The sequence below is a fragment of the Barbus barbus genome (genome assembly GCF_936440315.1).
Source record: "Barbus barbus genome assembly, chromosome: 10".
Taxonomy (NCBI): domain Eukaryota; kingdom Metazoa; phylum Chordata; class Actinopteri; order Cypriniformes; family Cyprinidae; genus Barbus; species Barbus barbus.
Genome location: NC_136738.1, coordinates 20,420,665 through 20,442,372, shown reverse-complemented (window position 1 = coordinate 20,442,372; position 21,708 = coordinate 20,420,665). Strand labels below are relative to the sequence as shown.

General features: G+C 38.6%; 1 protein-coding gene across 1 annotated transcript in view; it reads left to right on the top strand.

Annotated features, from left to right (window-relative positions):
• The first annotated feature begins 338 nt into the window (after positions 1–338).
• LOC306875719 (mannosyl-oligosaccharide 1,2-alpha-mannosidase IB-like) overlaps positions 339–21,708 on the top strand; it is an 83,037-nt gene continuing 61,667 nt past the window's right edge. The window contains exons 1-3 of the mRNA XM_079426425.1: positions 339–1,130; positions 2,833–3,304; positions 16,595–16,853. Of these exons, the coding sequence (XP_079282551.1) occupies positions 2,994–3,304; positions 16,595–16,853 (570 nt within the window). The 5' untranslated portion in view covers positions 339–1,130; positions 2,833–2,993. The remainder of the gene's footprint in view (positions 1,131–2,832; positions 3,305–16,594; positions 16,854–21,708) is intronic.

The following is a 21,708-nucleotide window of genomic DNA, read 5'->3' as shown; positions in this document are numbered from 1 at the left end:
TAACTGTAAAGTTAGCATGCACTGTGAATGATGATATAGTTGTCAACAAATGGGATGCTACGTTTTATTCAAAATGAAATATCTACGATTGTGACTTTAATAAGATTTTCCCAGGAAACCTGGCATCCTCCACGATTCCTATTCTTTCCAACAACAAAGCACTTGAATGCGACATGATTGTAATCAGGACTTATGACACTGGAAATAGTTATTTTATATTAAAATATATATATATATTTTTTGTCTCTACTGTCCATTGATTTTGCGTTGCCTATCGAGACTCGTACTTGAGCGACGCTCCCTGGCTTTACCAAACTGCAGCTGACTGGATGTTGGAGGACTGAGAGGAGGAGTAGCTGTTGCAGTAACAACATCCTGGATATTAGAGCCTGGCGGCGCACACGGCTACAGAAATAAAGGAGGAACCAAGGCGTTAGGGAGGCGGTGGTGGTAATCGCAAATGCTTCTGTGTATAGAAGCACAGACATGAACGTGAACTTGGCAGCTTTCATGCATTAATTGGGGATTTATGGTCTATGGCGCCGATTGATCCCGAAGCACTGACAAGGTGATGCAGCAGCGACAGGACGGGATCGGTCCGCTACACGGCTGCCAGCTGAATGCCTTTACTGGAGGAAAACGGCGCAGCACACGTCCAGCGCAGGCCGGCGTGATCTTTCATTAAAATAGGACAGTATGTAGAGAGGATCAGCCAGCGGCTGCTATACACCCGTGTTTACTTTCATTATTGTATCGGCTCTCGATATCGCTCTCCGGTTCAGAGACGCTGCCACAGCATCAAGCGGATCAGGCCTGGGCTGAAACACCGCGCGCGCTTCGCGATATTTACCGTGGAAAGCGCGTAATGTGACGCGAACTTTTATCGTTAACAAGCATAACGAAACACCTAGTGCTGTAACATTGTGTTTACTATCCGCTTGTCCAGTTTTCTTTGTTTATTTAGGTTGTGATACTGTTTTTTTTCTTTCTTATCAAACTGCTTTCCCCTTATCGATAACAGATTATTGTATTGCTATTTATCGTGAAGATAACTACTCGACCCAACCCGCCTTGACACAGAGAAGCTGTCGGATCAAACCGAGGATCGGAAGGATAAAAAGACCCTCACGGTATGTGCACACATTTGTTTCATCATGTTAGAGAGCATGACCCGCTTGACGAGGCGCTGTAATCAAGAGCAAACATTTGTACAGTACAGGTGTCACATTGTCATGCTCACCGCTAAAAGTGTCGCTCATAGACAGTCTGTGCCGAACTGTATGTTTTTGGTGCATGTTAATTCACATACTTTGATATAATGGCATTTGATTTGACTAATCTACCTGTGTTTAACCAGAGCTTGATAGTCCAAACAAGACGTTCAAATAAACCAGATTTGAAACGTTTTGGGCCACAACGTATGCTTGAACGTCCTCATGATAAATATCCTCTCTCTCTAAATGTTTACCATTTGTAAGGTTAAACCAAAAGTCCATGTATTTATTTATGGGTGGTACCACAAAAAAGCTAAGATTCCTCTTTCAATCCCTACAATCACACAATCTCGAATGCTAAACTGTACTGTGGGTAATCACAGCATTGCTGATATTTTGTATCAGAATGACTAGGAGTGTTATTTTTATAGTTCACTATAGAGTAATTGATATCAGGTAACTTATGTTTAAGACTAAATTTGACCAATTAGTTGGTATATTTATTTTCCACCAACGAAACAACAAGGCTTGCCTGTCATCAAGCAAAACACAGACTAAAAGCCAGACTGGATTGGTTTATTTTAGTGGAACGGAGCGAAACAGATTTCCCCTACCAGCTCAAAGCAGTGAATGGACTAGTATGTCTGAATTCATGCTATTTATTGAACAGTGGAAGAAAAGTACCAACATTACTTCCGGTGTGCATCTGATAAACACTATATTATCCCATGAGGCCACAGGAGAGGAATTGTAAATGGCAATGATGTGACACAACTGTTGCTGGTAGGTCACGTGACAGGGACAATATTGAGGATGTAATGTATCTGGATTTCATGCATACTATATAAAACATACGTTCGCGAAGTAACCTTCATTCAAACCAGCTGTAGCACTTACTAGACAGTATGCCATTTTAGACACAGCTACTGTAATCGCTGGACTCCAGCTTTAAGTTTTCTATTTTTGACTTGCTAGTGAGAGAAACACCATTCAGAGCAAGGTGGTGTCAAAATAGTATACTAGTTGTTGCATAGCACTCTTACTATTTTTGCATTATCTATTGCTGCCTTCAAGTGCACGTGGGAACCACCAAATCTGGCTTTGGCTTTTGTGACATGCCACACATTTAAGTTGGAAACAAAACAGCCAAATAACTACGTCTTATGATGTATAACTACATCTTTCACTTATTTATGCATGGTATCACAACTGAATGTCAAGCAAACCATGAAAGTTGAGTGCTTGACGCATGGATACAGACTATAGGCTATATATTTGTGCTTCCACCATGTTTCAAATCAACATGCCCCTTCCAACGTCTCAACTTGGCAACACATTTATCATCTATACTTGTTGCTTGGAACTCGTAATTATGGTTATTTCCAACACCACATGAAAAGCATATTATATTACAGAAATATTAAACCAATTGACTTCTAAAGACCCAGTGAATCATATTAGAGGGCTGGAGCTACCTGTTGTATAGTAAAATTTAGACTCATGTCCTTTCTGCTGCTTAACATAATTGCCATGGAAACTGAAGTTCATTTTTAATGGTAAGCTTCTGTTGAATGCCTCATGATGGTCAGTATCTGAAAATGTCTGTCTTTGTTTTCAGAGCAAGTGGAGTCAGTTGTGATCTACAGGACAACAACATTTCTAAAAGATAATCAGACATTCGGCAGTAAAGCTCCCATTACCGCAATGAGATAATAGTGTGGCTTACACAAAAACAACCTTGACACTTATCCCACCATATTCCAGTTCATATATCAAAATATGACCACGCCGGCTTTATTGCCACTATCGGGACGTAGGATACCTACCCTCTCGCCAGGTGCCTCCTCATTCCCCCATCACAGAGCCACCTTGCGGCTCTCAGAGAAGTTCATCCTCCTCCTCATCCTCAGTGCCTTCATCACCTTGTGCTTCGGAGCGTTTTTCTTCCTCCCGGACAATTCCAAACACAAGCGTTTTGACTTTGGTTTGGAGGACGTGTTGATACCGCACATCGAGTCGGAGAAGGAGGCCAGGCACAGCAGCAGACAGGGCATACACGGTGTGGGAGCTCACGACGAGCATCGACACAGGTGAGAACTCAGAGATGACTTTTCTCCTCAGCAACACCATGTGATTTTATGTTTGTGTCTATAGGTCAGTGGTTCTCAACCCTGGCCCTCGAGGTCCACATTCCTGCAGAGTTCAGCTCCAATCCTGACTAAAAACACCAGAAATAAGCTAATCAAAATCAAAAGCTGAATCAAAAGTCAAAGTTTCTGGAAGGTGAATTTGATCAAGGTTGGGGCTGATGGTGCATTCCATTTGTATTTGGAAGTCGGAAATTCCACGTTCCCAGTTGGAAATTTTAACTGAAATGCCCCCCTCAAGTTGGAATTCCGATTCAGGAACCGCAACAACCCTGACTTTAGTATCCAGTATGGCTTCTCAGAGCATCAACAGAAGTGAAACAGTAGTAATATATTGCATTTCTGTTTGTCTGTGTCTAAATACACTAAATGGTGCACACAGTACTGTCAAACCTCTATCTGTGGACTTGATACGTTGGTGCTGTCTTTACAAAATACTGCGTGTTTATCGACTGGTTTTGCTATCAGTGAACACGTCTGTCTTGGTTTTCCGACTTGTGTACTGGAACGTTGTCAACTCGGGTGTGACATCATTCCCAGCTTTGACATCCGAGGTAAATGGATCGCAGCATAAACTCTGCAGGAAGATGGACCTTGAGTGCTAGACTTTTGAGAAACCTTGGAATAGGTGGTATATCATCCGTGTTGTGATGATTTATCTGAAAAACAAAATGTGCTGCTTTGCTATACTGGACTAAATGCTCATCATGGTTTTACAAACTCTTTAACTGCATGATACTCATATAACTGACGTGTTAAGATTTATTTCCCAAAAACATTAAAGGCAAAATGAATTATTTGTAAACAATTTTCCTTCAAGACTTTTTTGTTTTCTAGTGTTAGAGGATATTTAATCAAAAAAAATTGTAGGTCTTGATTTTAATCTCAGGAATTAATTGGACCCTATAAAGTGAGAGTTACAAACCATAATGGAGTGCGACCTGAATGTGGGTTGCAAAAATGATGCTTAAAATGATCACTGCTGGCTGTTGGTTAACATTATCCAAGAGCCTGTCTGCCCGATGTGACATCAACGTGGATAAAGTCATTGAAAGATTGTGAAATGTCGTTGTAATGCTATTAATCTTTCCATGTAACTGGAAAGTCGCACACCACTAGGTGTTTCATGGTTATTTCATGGAAGGCAAAAAAGGCTTTAAATATGCTGTTCAGGCTAAACTCACATGTAGGTGTGAACGGGCAGTTCACAGATTGTCTGTGCCGTCCTTAATGGCCCTGTGACCTCTGAAAGTGTTTTCATTCCCCAATCCATGGCAGCGAACAGTGATTCAGAGCCTGAAATCTTTGGGCTATATGTACATGTATATGTGTGTTAACCACAAGGCAGAGAACCTCTATACTCCTACACATAAACAGACACTCCCTTCACAGTTTTCTAAGAAAATAGAGAGAAAACAGATCGTTATACATTCTCTTATTCTGAGATTGATGTTTTTCTCTTCTTGTTTTGTCCCCTAGCAATACTACCAAGATTATTAAAGGCTTTTCTTTCACGCCTGAGACGGTTGTAGCCACACAGCTCTCTGTTTCTTTCTTCAGCAGTGGACCACAATCCATTGAGAGTTTAAGTGAACTTCAGTGAAAAAGCGTTTTCTGCCGCTTTGTTGTTACTGGGGTCACTAAGTGTTGTTTCTGCCTTCGCCATAGAGCTGTGGCTTGTTCTGCCTGTCTTAAGAATCAAGAACCATTCATGCAGCCTTTTATATTTAGAAAAGATTTTAAACCAAGTGAGGTTTGAATGCAACATCCGTAAAAAGAAAGTTTGTATTTTGATAATGAATTTGCATTCTTAGGTTGCTTGAAAATCACATTATTTTTTCCCAGTTCAACATAAGTTATCAAAATGTCAGAGCTTCTCTTTTCCATGTAACACAAATTCATTCTTACAATATGATCTCTTGTCTCGCACTGTTGGAAATATTTGAATTAGGATTTTGTTTTTGTTTTGTCTGTGAGCACCCAAGCTTTCACTGCTTATGGAAATGGGTGGCACATTTTGTGTGGCAAATGCTGACTTGGTCTCAGCTAGGTATTAGTGTGACTGAAGACCATCCTGATAATATTGTGCCGGCTAGACTGAACACAGCCTCTTAAGCACATGAAAATGAGCCCGCTGAGCTGATAAAATGTTGACTTGTTTATATTTTTATTTTATTGGTAGCATTGTTTCAAAGATGGAGGTGAAGTGCCGTCAGGCATACTGCATAAATGAGTGAGAGAGTGCAGTGGATAGCATTGCTCTGATTTTTTTATCAAAAAAAATGCGGCATGAATTGTTGTTTACTGTAGTTTAATATCTTTTGTTTTAGTTTTTGTTGATTTAATTGTTTATTCTAAACATTCAATCAATTGATTCTGAGCTCAGTTGTGAGTAAGTTGTGCCTCAGAGTAGTCAAATACACCAGACCACATGATCAGCCACTAAGTTTTTCAGTGTTCAGGATGAGCATGTGATCCATCTTCAGCTGTCATTGCAGTGCTGTTTAATTTGATGCCGTGTACATATGGCATATCTCATCATGACAGTATATATTTAGCTTTGTGTGTTCTCTGCATTGTATATGGGCCTGGCATTACAGATTTAGTTGCATTTATTTATCATGCTTAGCAAATCCTTGGATGGCATAGTCATATTCCATGCTCCATTTTCCACATCAGGCAAGCGTGATAGTAATAAATGGGCATTCATGCTTGCATACAAGCATGTTCATATTCCATGTACTGTTATCTTCATGAACCTTCCATTTAGCTTGACTTTCACGCAGGCACATACAATGGCAATCATGAGGTATTGTCTCAGATGTCCAATTGGAATCATTTGCATTAGCAATAAGAAATATATTGTCTGTATCTTTAGTTGTTAGGCTAATTTTAATGCTTGTTTTGTTTTATTTTAAAATATTTCAAGTCATCCTGTGACCCCCCTGTTGGAAACCAGTGGTATTATGGTAAAAAAAAAACATTTTATTAATGATACATTATTTCTAAATGTCTAGTGACTGATGTGCAGAAAGGTTTTTTTTATCTTTATCGCTGCAATTAAATATTGCAATTTATCAGTAGGCTCAACATTATGTAGAAGGATAACCTTTTAAGTAGATTTGTGTAAACGTCTGTAAAAAATATATTCATGATAATATTGACCAATTTAACAACTGAGGGGCATAAATACTTTTCATGAAACCACACTGCACAAAGAGTCAATAAACCAATAACCAGCTTTTGACTGAAATATATGCACCTCAGTCGTTTAATTGGTCAATATTATCATGAATATTCTGTGGCTGGATTTTTATATGAAATTAAGATGTTTTAGCACGTAACATGGGACCCTTTTTTGCACCAAGGACATCTGAAATGCGGTTTCCGCCTTGGGGTTGTGAGACAGTTTTAACATTGCTTTGTGACAGTATGTATTGTGCTTTACAAATAAGTTGAACTGAATCTTCAGATAAATCCCCTTGGTTTCATGAATAGAACAGTGTGTTCTGTTTGTGTACGGTCATTACAAGTTGATCACTGCATAATCATTCCAGAAAATCTATGTAATGCTCCATCTGCATTTGGATAAACTGTAATTCAGCCTTGGTAAATCCAAAAAAACAAGAGTCACGTTTGTATGTGAATTATGAATAATGCTTATTGAACCTGCCGCCCATCTGCTTTCACTCATGACCCGAAGAGCTCATCCTGGCCATGGGCTCAGAAGCTCTCTTTCTGATCTGCCTCTTACACCCGGGGGCACTGTGATCTGCGCCAGCCTGTGTCCTGTTATTCCTGTCAGTGTGCCATGCTAGGGCAGCCTATACCCCGTTTACCTGGGCCTGCTCATTGTTGGATTTCACCAGTCCACAGTGTGGTGAGTACCAGACTGGCAGTTATCCTTTGGTAGTTGGCATTTATTTTCTGTCTTATGGTGCCGTTTAAACTGGGGTAACTGAAACATTTGTTTAGAAAAGTACAATTATTAACATCTGTGATTTTTATTTATTCTTTTTTTATTTACTTGTTGGGGTGGAATTGTTTTTTTTTTGGGGGGGGTTGTCTATTGTTTGGATGTGGGCGTTACAGAAAGTAATTTCCTGTGTGTGTGTGTGTGTGTGTATGACACAACCCGTTTAAATAAACATTTGTGTATGCATCTATAATTGTTTGAAATGGCTAAGATATTTTAATGCTATTGAAAGAATATTGAAAGCATGTTATGCTGCACGTATTTGATCAAAAATACACTGAAAACAGTAGCACTGTGAAATATTATTACAATTAAAATATATTGGGTATATTTAGTAAAAAGTAATTTATTCCTGTGATGGCAAAGCTTTCAAAATATTCAGCAGCCATTACTCTAGTCTTCAGTATCACATAATCCTTCAGAAGTCATTCTGATATGCTGATTTATAATTATATTTCTAAATATATTGCCTGTCAGTGCAGTGCCTTTTTCTTCTTTTTTTTGACATCAGATGGGATGCCAGCAGGCAGTGCATGAACCACCAACTGTTATTTTACCCATAAAGCTGGCAAAAGGTCTGAATCCATAATGAAGGGGCATCAGGCAGATTTGTGCACAGTGGAAGATTAGCTTTAGCTATGGTATCCAACAAAGTTCAAAAGAAATGAGAAGCTTTGTGAAAATTTCCACTCTATACAGGCTAACCAGATGGGATTAGATTTCTCATAGGATGGAGCGAGTTAACCAAACAACGCTGTAATATTTACAGAGCTTCGTGCAAGAAAAAACAGCCATATTTGATTCAGACGGGATTGAAATTGCGAAGTACGTCTGCAAAAGACGAGTTTACTTAACCTCCTCCTCAGGGAAACTGAACTTGGCCAGTTGAGTCTGTCATTTTATTTGGTCTCTCAAGGAATCCCCTCTCGATCAGTGTAGAGTAGTGTGAACTTCCCCATGCGGTTGGCCTGTCGAGTTGTGGAAGATTAGTGGATGTGGCTCATGTTCTCTGAGTTGGTGTGTCATTGTGGTGGGCTGATGTAACAGATGCCCTGTAACTCGCGCTAATTGAGTTAGTGCTCACACCTGCCAAAATGACATAGAGCTTAAGGCGCCTCTGAAAGCGAAAAAGTGCTATGCTTGAGCTAAACCAGACCCTTTCTTAAAAGGTTGACACTTTATTTTTCAATTTTAGTTCTTTAGGTATGCTGATACTTTTTTTTTAGGTGAGCTACATGTGATGGCATGTCAGAGATTTGGTCCGAGTGAAAAATGTACCTGCGCCTGCCGAAGCTTATGTAGGAAGCAGATCCATTTGTAATGCCTGAGCTTAAACACTTTATTGGAGATGGGTTTCTTTAAAGGGTTACTCCACCCCAAAATGAAGATTTTGTCATTAATCACTTACCCCCATGCCGTTCCAAACCCATAAAAGCTTCGTTTGTCTTTGGAACACAATTTAAGATATTTTGGATGAAAACCGGGAGGCTTGTGACTGTCCCATTGACTGCCAAGCAATCAACACTGTCAAGGCCCAGAAAAGTATAAAAAAACAGTCAGAATAGTCCATCTGCCATCAGTGGTTCAACCGTAACTTTATGAAGCTACAAGAATACTTTTTGTAAGCAAATTTAATGACACATTTTCATTTTGGGGTGGATTAACCCTTTAAGAGCTGGGAAACAAAGACTTGTTTGCATCATAATGTGCTGCTCAAAAAAAAAGTGATAATTAAATTACTACTGCAGAAAACATAGTTTAGTTTCATTGCATTTAGAGGTAATAAAAAAATGCAAATGAAGGGTGAAGCTGTTGTGACTGAGCAAAAAACAATCCAGATAATCTTTCAGAGCTAAATTATTGGTTAAAATGATATTGTCATAATCAGCATCAGTAGCAATACACAGTCTTGGGACCAAGAGGGTATTTTGTGTAGAAATATTTAGTTTAGATAAGTAAAAAGAAAATTGTCATTTATTCACTATCATCTTGTTCTAAACCTGTTTAACTTTCATTAATCTGTGGAACACAAAATGTTATTGACAAAACTGTAAAGTAAAATGAAATAATCTCTCTCTATTAATATTAAAACAATGTCAATATATTGCTAAAAGTAAAATGTTGGCAGGACAAGTAAATCTATACTGTCTACATCTATGCTAAGATAAATATTTCAAACACTAGAATGCTACGTTGTTACATCACCTCACTATGTTGCACGTTTAATTCACGTGGCATCCAGTTATCATCTCTAAAGTTAAAAAAAATTAAAATTTAAGTTGGCTTTTAATCCTATTATGTGTAAAAATGTCTAAACTCGTATGTCTTATGAAAATGAATCAAGATAACAATGTTAAAAATCATGGCTGATATTGCTTCCGGTTTGGTTTTTCCATTAAAGTGATTAAAAATGACTGAGAGTCCAATGCACACAGCTGTCCGTCCTCATGAGACAGCTTTACATCAAATAAGACTGGAAGGGAAGACATGGAAAGTCAGAAAGGAGATTTGTTTTTAAAAAGACACATGAAAAATGTAGGAAGAAATAAAGAGAAGCTCCGCTTCACTCAAGTGCTGTCCACTTAAAGGCTGTAGTCAGACCTGTATGCATCATTTGATACCAGGAGGCTGTTATTCCCCAGAGCAGCTTCAGGCTGAGAGTGATACAGTAAGAAACCGCCACACAGCGTTGTGTCTTTGAACTCTTGAAAGGCAAGATGGGCCGAGAGAGCGAGGGATGGTGGGGAGGCTGAGGAAGAGGGCCCTTCCTGAACTATATATTGGAAATATGAGTTGCTGACCTTATTTTCTCGTTTCTGTGAAATGGGCCAGTAGCCACGTGGCTCCGTAGGTGTAGGTGGTATTTTGTCGAAAATGAGCTCAGTTCTCAAGGGGATTGTGTGTAAGTACGTTCACATAAACATTTGCTGGCACTGTGGATCTGTACTACACTAAATGCTAATGGAAAGCACATACACTCAGCTGTTTTATCAGTGGGCGAGTTGAGCAGTGTGTTCCTCTTATTCCTTAACAGTGCTGAATACTTCAAGCTCTCCTTGAAGATACAGATTTCTATCGGTGTGTTTCCATTCTCTCTGTATTTCCCTCTGTCATATCTGTTTCTGTATGTGAGCAAGGCAGAAAATGAATCCTGATCAAAGCCTAATGACGGGGCTGAGGAATGGGTCTGTCTGAGATGGATTGGGTCTCCTGAGGCGTACAGAATTAATCTGCTGTACCAGAATGAGAACCTGCTTTACACCCGGAGAGCCACACACGGGGGAGGATGGCTCCAAAAGTGCTTCTGGACCCATTCTGCTGTAGACAGTGTTCGGTGTACTTCCACGATAAGCCCTCACTAGTGAAGCAGCTGAGGTTTGAAGGTGGATGTGTGGGTAGGTTGATGGTAGATGGTGTTCAATGCACAAAACTGAAGCTGAGCATCTTTAACACCTGCTTGTGGTGGGTGTAATAAGATCAGGGTTTTTCTCTTCACAATGGCAAGTTCTGCTGAATTTACCAGTGTTCTGTTGGCATGGCAATGCCATCTAACATCCATTATACAACACTATCGTCTCATTGTATCTGTTATAAGTAATAAGATCAGCTAGTATATTTTTATCTTAAGGGGGTCATTGGATGCAAAATTCACTTTACAAGTTGTTTGAACATTAATGTGTGTGTATATGTGTGTATACATCCATCCTATAATGATAAAAATACACCCAGTGTCTTTGTTTTTTTTTTTATTCCTATTTTAAAATCCCCTTTCTCAAATCAGGCTGTTCTGAGGTTCCTGTCAGAATGACGTAATTCTGTACAGACCGCTCCCACGATAGTTGATTGACAAGGCCGTCTTACCTTAGACCCGCCCTGAGAGAGCTGAGAGTGGTGCAAGACAAGATGTCTCTAATTAAGCTATTGAAGTGTTTACTTGTTGGATGTAATGATGAAGATAGCAGTCGTCATTTATTCTTGACATCGGAGCCGCTGAAGAGGATTAACGTTACTTTCGTTTTGAAGGGAATGCGCCGATCCCGATCTACATACTGACCAAAATTATAAAGGCAACACTTTTGTTTTTGCCCTCATTTTTCATGAGCTGAACTCAAAGATCTAAGACACTTTCTATGTACACAAAAGGCCTATTTCTCTCAAATATTGTTCACAAATCTATCTAAATCTGTGTTAGTGAGCACTTTTCCTTTGCCAGGATAATCCATCCACCTCACAGACAGCATGATTATTGCACAGGTGTGCCGTCGGCTGGCCACAATAAAAGGCCACTCTAAAATGTGCAGTTTTATCACACAGCACAATGCCACAGATGTCACACAAGTTTTGAGGGAGCATGCAATTGTCATGCTAACTGCAGGAATGTCCACCAGAGCTGTTGCCTGTGAATTGAATGTTCATTTCTCAACCATAAACCGTCTCCAAAGGCGTTTCAGAGAATTTGGCAGTACATCCAACCGGCCTCACAACCGCAGACCACATGTAACCACACCAGCCCAGGCCCTCCACATCCAGGATCTTCACCTCCAAGATCGTCTGAGACCAGCCACCCGGACAGCTGCTGCAACAATCGGTTTGCATAACCAATGAATTTCTGCACAAACTGTCAGAAACCGTTTGGAGAGGTGTTCTCTTCACGGATGAATCCCTGTTTTCACTGTACAGGGCAGATGGCAGACAACGCGTATGGCGTCGTGTGGGTGAGTGGTTTGCTGATGTCAACGTTGTGGATCGAGTGACCCATGGTGGCAGTGGGGTTATGGTATGGGCAGGCGTATGTTATGGAGAACGAACACAGGAGCATTTTATTGATGGCATTTTAAATGCACAGAGATACCATGACTAGATCCCGAGGCCCATTGTTGTGCCATTCATCCACGACCATCACCTCATGTTGCAGCATGAGGCCCCATGTTGCAAGGATCTGTACACAATTCCTGGAAGCTGAAAACATCCCAGTTCTTGCATGGCCAGCATACTCACTGAGCATGTCACCCATTGAGCATGTTTGGGATGTTCTGGATCGGCGTATACGACAGCGTGTTCCAGTTCCTGCCAATATCCAGCAACTTCGCACCGCCATTGAAGAGGAGTGGACAACCTGATCAACTCTATGCGAAGGAGATGTGTTGCACTGCGTGAGGAAAATGGTGGTCACACCAGATACTGACTGGTTTTCAGACCCCCCGGACCCCCCCAATACAGTAAAACTGCACATTTTAGAGTGGCCTTTTATTGTGGATAGCCAAAGGCACACCTGTGCAATAACCATGCTGTCTAATCAGCATCTTGATATGCCACACCTGTGAGGTGGATGGATTATCTCGGCAAAGGAGAAGTGCTCACTAACACAGATTTAGACAGATTTGTGAACAATATTTGAGAGAAATAGGCCTTTTGTGTACATAGAAAGTCTTAGATCTTTGAGTTCAGCTCATGAAAAATGGGGGCAGAAACAAAAGTGTGTTTATAATTTTGTTCAGTGTAAATGCGCCTATGTTTGCACGAATCATTCATGATCCAGCTTCATCTACAGAAGAAGAGAGTGTAAGGGCTATATGAATCTTTGCAAATTGCCTTTCCTAATAATGTGCTAGTTAGCCAGTTTCGCGGCTGAGGTTTACAGTCTGCTCGTCACTCCACGGAAGAGAGGGACGGGGTCAGCAGAGCTCATTAGCATTTAAAGCAACATGGACTAAAAAACAGCATGCTGAATTTGACAGAGTAAAAAAAGGTGTTTTTTACACTACCATTGAGAAATTTTAACCAAAGTATGTTATAGACTTTTTATTAAGACCCTAAAGAATCATATCACCTTGTGTACAATGGGCATGTGATGACCCCTTTAAGATCAACTAGTATATTTTTATTGTTTCTGTAAGCGACGGATATGGCTAGGTGATACGTCTGTTATTTACCATATAATCAATATTTTGCTGGGGATATTAAATTAACAAACAAAGAATATTTCGCTAATATGAATGTAATTTTTACTTGTGTATAAAGTTTCCATAAGAGCGTTATGCTAAAATTTGACTTTCAAGGTTCATTGTCTGTTATAAACAACTTACATAAAAGCCACTTTCAAGCCAAACAGCCTTCTATTGGTCAGTGTGGCAAATTTCTCATTTTCTCAACAAGCAAGGATGAACACAACAATAAAAACAATGCCATCTCAAGACTGTGCCGATTGGTTTGTTTCATTCCACTCCTTCTGAGTTTGCGAGCACAGAGACTTTTTTTTTTTTTTGGTTCATATAAATTTAGTCAGGTTTACAGGTTGAAATAATTGTAATTGAATAATTTCCAAAACAACAGGGATTCATGCGTCATGGTACCCTTGTGAACGTGCAGTAAATAATGACACAGAAGAGAAGAATTGTTGAATAAAGTTATTTTTGTTTACTTTAGACGCAAATTATTCTCGTAGTTTCTTAAAATTTAGATTGAACCACTGATGTCACATGGAATAGCTATTTTAACGATGTGCTTGCTATGTTTCTGGGTCTTGAATGTGTCCTTTGCGTTGCTGTCTATGTAGGGTCAGAAAGCTTTTGGATTTCTTTAAAAATATCTTAATTTGTGTTCCGAAGATGAACGAAGGTCATGAGGGTGAGTAATCAAGGACAGAAAATGTATTTTTGTGTGAGCTACCCCTTTAATATGTATCATCCGTTCAAGCAATAAAAATATTATTTTACTGTGTTTTAGTTTTTGCTTGACAATTAATGTTTGACTGCGATGGTTGAAATGGTTCTTTAGTTTAAGCCATTTCACTGCAAATAGCAATTACGGTAAAATATTCGTCAAACAAGACTGAAATATATATACGTACATGGAGCACTTTTACATGGATCTCATATAATAACAACTTTATGTTCCAAAGTATATTCAAGCTAGAGCATGTGAATGTTGTACTGTAGGTGGGTTCACATAATGCCTGGAAATAATGGAATTTTTCATAAAAAGTAGTACCATACGTAATTGATTGAGCTAAACATGTTAATGCAGCCATACTTTGATTTGCCCTAGACTGACTTTGTCTCAGTTGGGGTAATTGATTCAGACAAATGTTAATATGCTACTAATTGCATGTTTGACATTGAGCCTTCCATGAAATCACCTAGACTCTACTGCAGCTTTGAGACAGCCTTTCAAAGAGAGTGAGATTATCCAGCCAAAAAAAAAAAAATCCAAAAGAATAATATGAGAGGGGGCGAGTGGTTGCAGGCTGAGATTTGTAGGTGAATCCATTACAGTGAAGCGTTACCATAGACATTAGATATCTCTACTCTAATGCAATGCAGATTGTTATTGGTGTTTACTGTCATTTAGCAAAGCCCTTTGCTCTCATGTCCCTCGCAAGGAGCCATTAGTGCCCACATTTTCCCAGTTCATGCACATCTCTGTTTGCAGACTAGTCATTTAACCCGCGCATATCAGCACTCAGTAATGCTTCACTGTAATTACAGCTTTTATCCTTCAGTACAATGACACTAGTGTCCATCGCGTATATCTTTTAATCTAACAAAGAACCATGATGCAAAATAGTGGCTAAATATTGTCATTAATAAACGATGTATTAGGGAAAGCATTCAAATGAATGTTAAGCCAGTAGTTTAGCAGATGTTTTGTCGGTCTTCCTCACCCAGTCTCACTGTCACCTGGGGAACGTTTCCAGGCCGTATTTAACAATGAGCGAACCAGTCTGAGATAACCCTCATCGCCCCAGCATATCACTGTCTGTGTCACTATATCCACCTGACCTCTTTTCCTTACAATCCCCGCTTGCTCTCTCTTTAGTCTGGTGTGCTTCATTGATTCACAAGACCTAAAAAATCTTCTGTCTCCACCCTTATTCTTCTTTATGTGTGTGTGTGTGTGGTATCAGATTGTTACTTTGTGGCTTGTATTATATGAGGAGTCTCTTGTGCGTTCTCCCGCTCTCCGCACCCATAATTGCTTTTAACTACATGCATACATACGGAACAAAATAATATTATTGTAACACATTGTTTCTTTTAATGCCATTTTAGTCTCATTTATTACAAAGCACCCTGTAAATGATTTCTGAATAACCGACATACTGTTATGAACAAAGGAGCCAGTAATTATGGTAATTTAAGTCGCACAGTCTATGTACGTGTGGTAAATACTCTTGGTTCATTATAAGTTGAACATGAATGGAAGTAATGATCTGCAGTTCACTCATTCAGTCAGATGTTTATTCAAAAACTACTGATTCAGTGGAAGGTTCATTAGAATGATCTAAACCGATGATTCTGAAGTCTCTCTGACTGATTCATTATGAGAATCAACTCCGTCACTTACATTGTTTGTTTTACGTTTTATGCCAGCAATGTCAATGCAATTGAAAGATGTTTGTGTATGTTTATTGTCTTTCTTTTATTTCACAGTATCTGGCTCTTTTTAACTCATCACATTCTATTCAGACTGCAAGCTTATAATGTACAAATATAATTTATTTTGCTTTGGTGCTTTAGATTCAGCAAAGGTGCAGAATCACAGGCTCAGCGGCATTACATAAGCTGATGTTGAGATGTTCTCTGTTTTTCAATTGTAGAAGAAATGCCTGCGAGTGGATTGTCTGCCTCATTATAGAAGTTGCGAGCAGTATAAAAGTCTGTGATTATTGTTCCTGCAGTCTAATATCTGCCATTTGTCCCCTGACTGGAAGATTTACAACAGAACCCTAAGACATTTATATGAGCTGACTCTTGTTTGGTTATAAACCTATGTTGGTTTGTTGGAGAGATTGATGCGGTTTGTTTGTTGTTGGTGTACTGTCCTCTGTGGGTGGAGTTCAATTCTTCCTTCTGTGGATATCATATTTGTATAAATAAATACATTTTTATAGTTTTTTTGGGTTTTTTTTTTTGATGACAGATGATTTTTTTTGGTCTTTTCAGTCTTCAGTGTCATATGATTCTTTTATAAATGTTTATAATTCTATAATTCTTTTGTAGCATAAATGTCACTTTAAAAAAAAATGAAAAAAAGCAAGGCCTTACTGAATAAATGTATTCAATTCTTTAAAATAAAAAACTTTTTTCCACAAGCAGTAGATCTGTAAAAAGCTGGCAGTATAAACTTTTTGTATTTATATTAACATAATTTGAACATTTTATAAAGCATGTTGTATGAATACAATATAGACTGGTGCCTACACATAAAAAAAAACAAAAAAAAACACAAAGTTATATTTCACTGTGCGCCTACAGGGAGGAAGAGGAGAGCCTTCGTGACAAGATCCGGGCAGATCATGAGCGGGCACTGCAGGAAGCTAAGGAAAAGCTCCGTAAATCTAAAGAGGAGCTGAAGGCAGAGATCCAGACAGAGAAGACCAAGGTAGCTGAGGACCTGAAGAAGAAAGATGGACCCAAACCACTGCCTCCAGTACCTATGCCCAAACTGGTAGGGGTCAACGATGGTGACCCAGGGGACCCTGACACCAAGGAAAAAAGGGACAAAATCAGAGAGGTAAGGCGTGTGTGTGTGTGTGTGTGTGTGTGTGTGTTTGTGTGTGTGCACTGTAAAAAAAAAAAAAAAAGTTGAGCCAACTTAAAATTAAGACAACCAGCTTTTTGCAGATTTGAGTTCTCTCAACTTATTTTTGTAGGAGATTCTCAACTTTTTGTTGTATAAACTTGTAAACAACATTTTTTTTAATTTTTATTTTTTATTTTTTTTTACTGTGTGTGTGTAAGTTTACATGCTTTGAACCTGCAAGCACTCTGTCTTCTAATGTTTGCAACACCTGTAGATGTATTCTCTCACTGTCATTGTTTTTCTCTTTCACTTAATTGCTTCACATTCCTTTTTAAATTGAACAGTTTTGGCCCATGCAGCGTTTGATTTTCACTCTTCCAGATGTACCACAAAATTGGTCTTACTGTGTGAGATCTGTTCCTAAATGAAGCAGATTGGAAAATGTCTATTAGAGCATTGCTGTTCCAGTTGTCATACTCAGGGTTTGGGATTTCTTGCAGCGTTCTTATTACTAACACAGATGATATTCAAATCTAGTTGACTTTTTATATTGATCAAGTTTAATGTGTTTTAGTTGGCGGTGACACTTTAAGACCTCTTACATAAAGCTCAACAGCCTGTGGGCTGCAGATGATGAGTCAGCACTGCTTACAGTAAATGCCATTATTTTCACTTTCAAATTGCTGCTTGTCTCTAATGAGCTCCTAAGCCTAGAAATAAATGTTTTTCTTTTGTTTTAGTACTTTGGAGAATGATAATTTTGTCCCCACATAAGTGTGTGTTGGTAGTAATGCTTATGTTCCAAGAGTAATTGGTGTCTTTGAGTGTAAAACTGAGATGATTGTTGCAGTAGAGCTTTTCAGCTAAACCCTGGTTAGCTTCACCCTGGTTCTCTTGACAAGAACCCAATATGATTTTCTATTGGCTTTTGGATTATTGCAGAAAATAAGCTCTGTGACCAAAAAAAATTATAATCCTTACACACCTTGTTCATTGTAATCTTCACAAATGAACAACATTTATGAATTTTGAAGTCTAAGTACAGTCAGCAGCAAGTAAAAGTCTAAACATAGGCTCTAAACAAACTAAACCACAATTTCAGAACTGTTTCCGTTAAAGACTGTTATATAATTTACAAGAGTGTGATTATAAACACATCGAAGCTGTGAAAGTGGACTATTAAATAGCCATTCACTCTGTAGCCACTTGTTAGCGACCACCAACTAGTTTGTCTAGTTTGATTAAATTTGCAAAATTGATTCTTATATTTTTATGTATATTTTTGTAAAGCTTCTTAGAAACCATTTGTATTGTATAAAGCGATACACAAGTAAACGTGGCTAGTAGTAAAAATAAATAACCCAGGTTTACAAATGTAGCCTAGTCTAAAAAACATGACTACCTTTGATTAGTTACGAACCCAGGGTATTGTGTGAACATTGTGGAACATGTGGAACAAGATTGTTTACCCAGGGTTAAGAATGAGTTGTGAAAAGTCCAGAATTAGCCATAATGAGAGGTCTGCCAAGTGATGTGGATGAGAGAATACAGGGCACTGCTCTATCTTAGTGTTAATGTGTTTTAGATTGGGAATGTGGAGTCTTTATTTGCTATGCAGGTTATAGAGGAGACATCTGCTATTCATCAAAGGATGTCCACCACTTTTTTTTTCTTTTTTCTCTTCCTTACAAACACTCGCATAGATGCATACATTTGTATGAATACCCTGCAGGATGAAATCCAGCATCCCAACATCTCTCAGCGGACTACTCGCAGCGGGGCCATCTGCTGCTCGCTTTGGGGCCTTAACCCTCTTTTTACTCTCTGGATGTGTGTGTCCTGCCTTCATTTAAATGCACTCTAGTACCTCGATACACATTACTCCAGTTTCCTAAGCCAACCTTTAGCGTAGCCTTTACTTTGCATCACTGGCCAGTTTCTCTGCTTTCTGAGAGTGAGTGAAAGACTGGCTGCTGATGATACTTCTCTCAAAAAGCAGACTCTCTGTTTTCTGTTAGTGAATTATGATTAAAACTGGAGCAAAGTGTCCTGCTGTCCAGTTTTTATGCAGTTCTCATTGCTTGTTTTAAATGCTAGCAGCTGTGTTTGTGTTTGATGACTAAGTGCTGTTACAGTTTAATTGCAGCTCATTCTGTGTTTGTGTTTGTGTGAGTCTAGGACAGTACTCAAACCTTACTCCTCACATTCATGAGTTTTTCTCATATACATTTACTTTTATACTCTCCCACTCATGTACTAGTTCGCAGCTCTCACGTTAACTATGGATGTGCAACAGCGATCGAGTACTTGCCGAAACAGCGATGATCGATCATGAAAACGATGATCGTGGGAAATAAAATATTTTTATTCTGATTGGTTATAGCAGCACTTTGGGCGGCACCCTGAACTCTGATTGTTTAGCTGGCCACAGCATGCGGTCCAAGAAGAGAGAGAAGCATGGCTTGTTGAAGTCACATAGTGATATCTGGGTTAGCTACATGCATATCTGATTAATCTAATATGTGACCCTGGACAACAAAACCAGTCTTAAGTCACTGGGGTATATTTGTAGCAACAGCCAAAAATGCATTGTATGGGTCAAAATGATGGATTTTTCTTTATGCCAAAAATCATCAGGACATTATGTTCCATGAAGATATTTAGTAAATTTCCTACTGTAAATATATAAAAACATAATTTTTGATTAGTAATATGCATTGCTAAGAACTTTTTTTTTTTTTTTGCACCCTCAGGTTCCGGATATTCAAATAGTTGTATCTCATCCAAATATTGACCTATCCTAACAAACCATGCATCAATGGAAAGCTTATTTATTCAGATTTCAGATGATGTATAAATCTCAATTTCTGAAAATTGACCCTAATGACTGGTTTTCTGGTCCAGGTGATTTCAGGAATCCCTGATAATGTAGATGAAAATATAGCACAATTCTGCCATAAATATAGCATTATAATGAGAACTATATTGAATGTGAAATCTATAGGAAATTCTGTCTGCTTTCCTTGCCCGTGTTTCAGCGCACTGTCATGAAAGCTCTCTCTCTCTTCGGCAGCTCTCTCTCTCTCTCTCTCACTATAGCGTGTAACTTGAAGCTCACTGGCATAATGGCATTTGCATCCTTTTGTGCAGATACAAGTTGTAATGTTACGTCTTAGTTATGTATCTAAGTCATGATTAATATCATAGGATGTGTCAGAAATGGCTTCAGTAACAGTTAATTGACAAAGTCGGTCAGCTTCACCTTTTTAGATGCTGCTTTTTTAATAACATTGCGAAATCATAATCATGATCTAACAGTGTTTAAATCATGTGTTCATGTTTTAATAAACAGTTGTTGTTTGTCATTTTATTTTTAACATTAATTTTCATAAGTCTTCAGATATTTTCATTATCTCCATTACAGCCATGCCCCACGCCCCCAAGTACTTGTTTTTGAAACCTATAGTTCATCGAAAGGAGAAATTGCCAAAAATGCCCATCCCTAACATTAATGAATTACCTTGCACAAAATGCTAACACTATTTGCCACACATAATGCTAATACTCTAGTTTAACATATTTAATGCTGACTAGATTTAGGCCATGTCCTAACAATACGTGACACTGCAACATGGGATAAAGGGTATCATTTCCATGTCTTGACCAACAAAAACAGCAGCTGATGGCTCAGTGATTATCTTAGGTATGTTTTGTACAATATTAAAATTGTTTAATTTGAGTTTGAATATCATTTCTGCATGACTTTAGTAGACATAATAATAAAAAAAACTATGGATAATTTCCCTCAGATGTTGAAAATAACTTCAAACTGTGAAGCCTGTGTAAATGTATTAGATGACAAAGATTGTATCAAGTCACTGAGTATATGTTTTGAATAATGTTAAAATGATTTATGAATTTGATTATGCGCTTATCTGTTTTGTTAGTGAGAGACAGCGCTTAGAGAGAGAACCTACCCACACACTTTTTTGATTGACTGTATATTGTGATTGATTTTGTTGCGTCTTGTAACCATGTTGCATCTGGTGTGGGCATAAAAATTGCTTATTGATATAATCTTATTGTTTTGCATCTGTTAGGACAGTGAGTCACACAAAACTATTACCTTAACACTAGATTTACTACTCTTAAAAAGCAAATACGCCAGGTTTACTTAATGTATGCTAAGTGCTAACATATTCCCCTTTCTTAAATGCTCTGTGCAAACATCCTCGATTTACCTCAGTGCTAACACACTATATTTACTTCATACATACACACAAAACAGTACAACATTCATTTGATTTACCTCACACATACACACAACCATTGAAGCACTACGTAGACGTTGCGCATACATGTCAACACTAACTTTACCTCACACATTATGTACACACAGAGTTTACAATGTAACCACATTCACATTTACACAAACCTGTCTTACGTGTTGATTGTTGTCTTTCATAATTTGTTTTTACCCAAAGTAACCACAGATCTGCCTGTTGTATGTGTTTTGTATGATTTACTGAGCTTCTGTTGAATTAGCGCAGTGCTAGCTATGCAGAGCCTGTTGAAGGGACAGGAGCTGACGGGAAAAGATGCTTCCATAATGCCTCTCTCTCTCCTTTGCTACAGTAACACACCTCTCTTGCTTCGTGTGATTAAACGAAAGTGCTGAATTCATCTTTCTTATGTGGATTAGCTGCTATGTTTCCAAAGCTCAGAGGAGAAAGATAAGGTGGCAGAGAAGTTTGCTGTGTACATTGTTAATGGTGTCTGTCAGGGTTTGTTGTTTGCTTTTGCATGTGAAGAGTGTGTGTTAAAGGAGTTTATGTGATAGAACCTG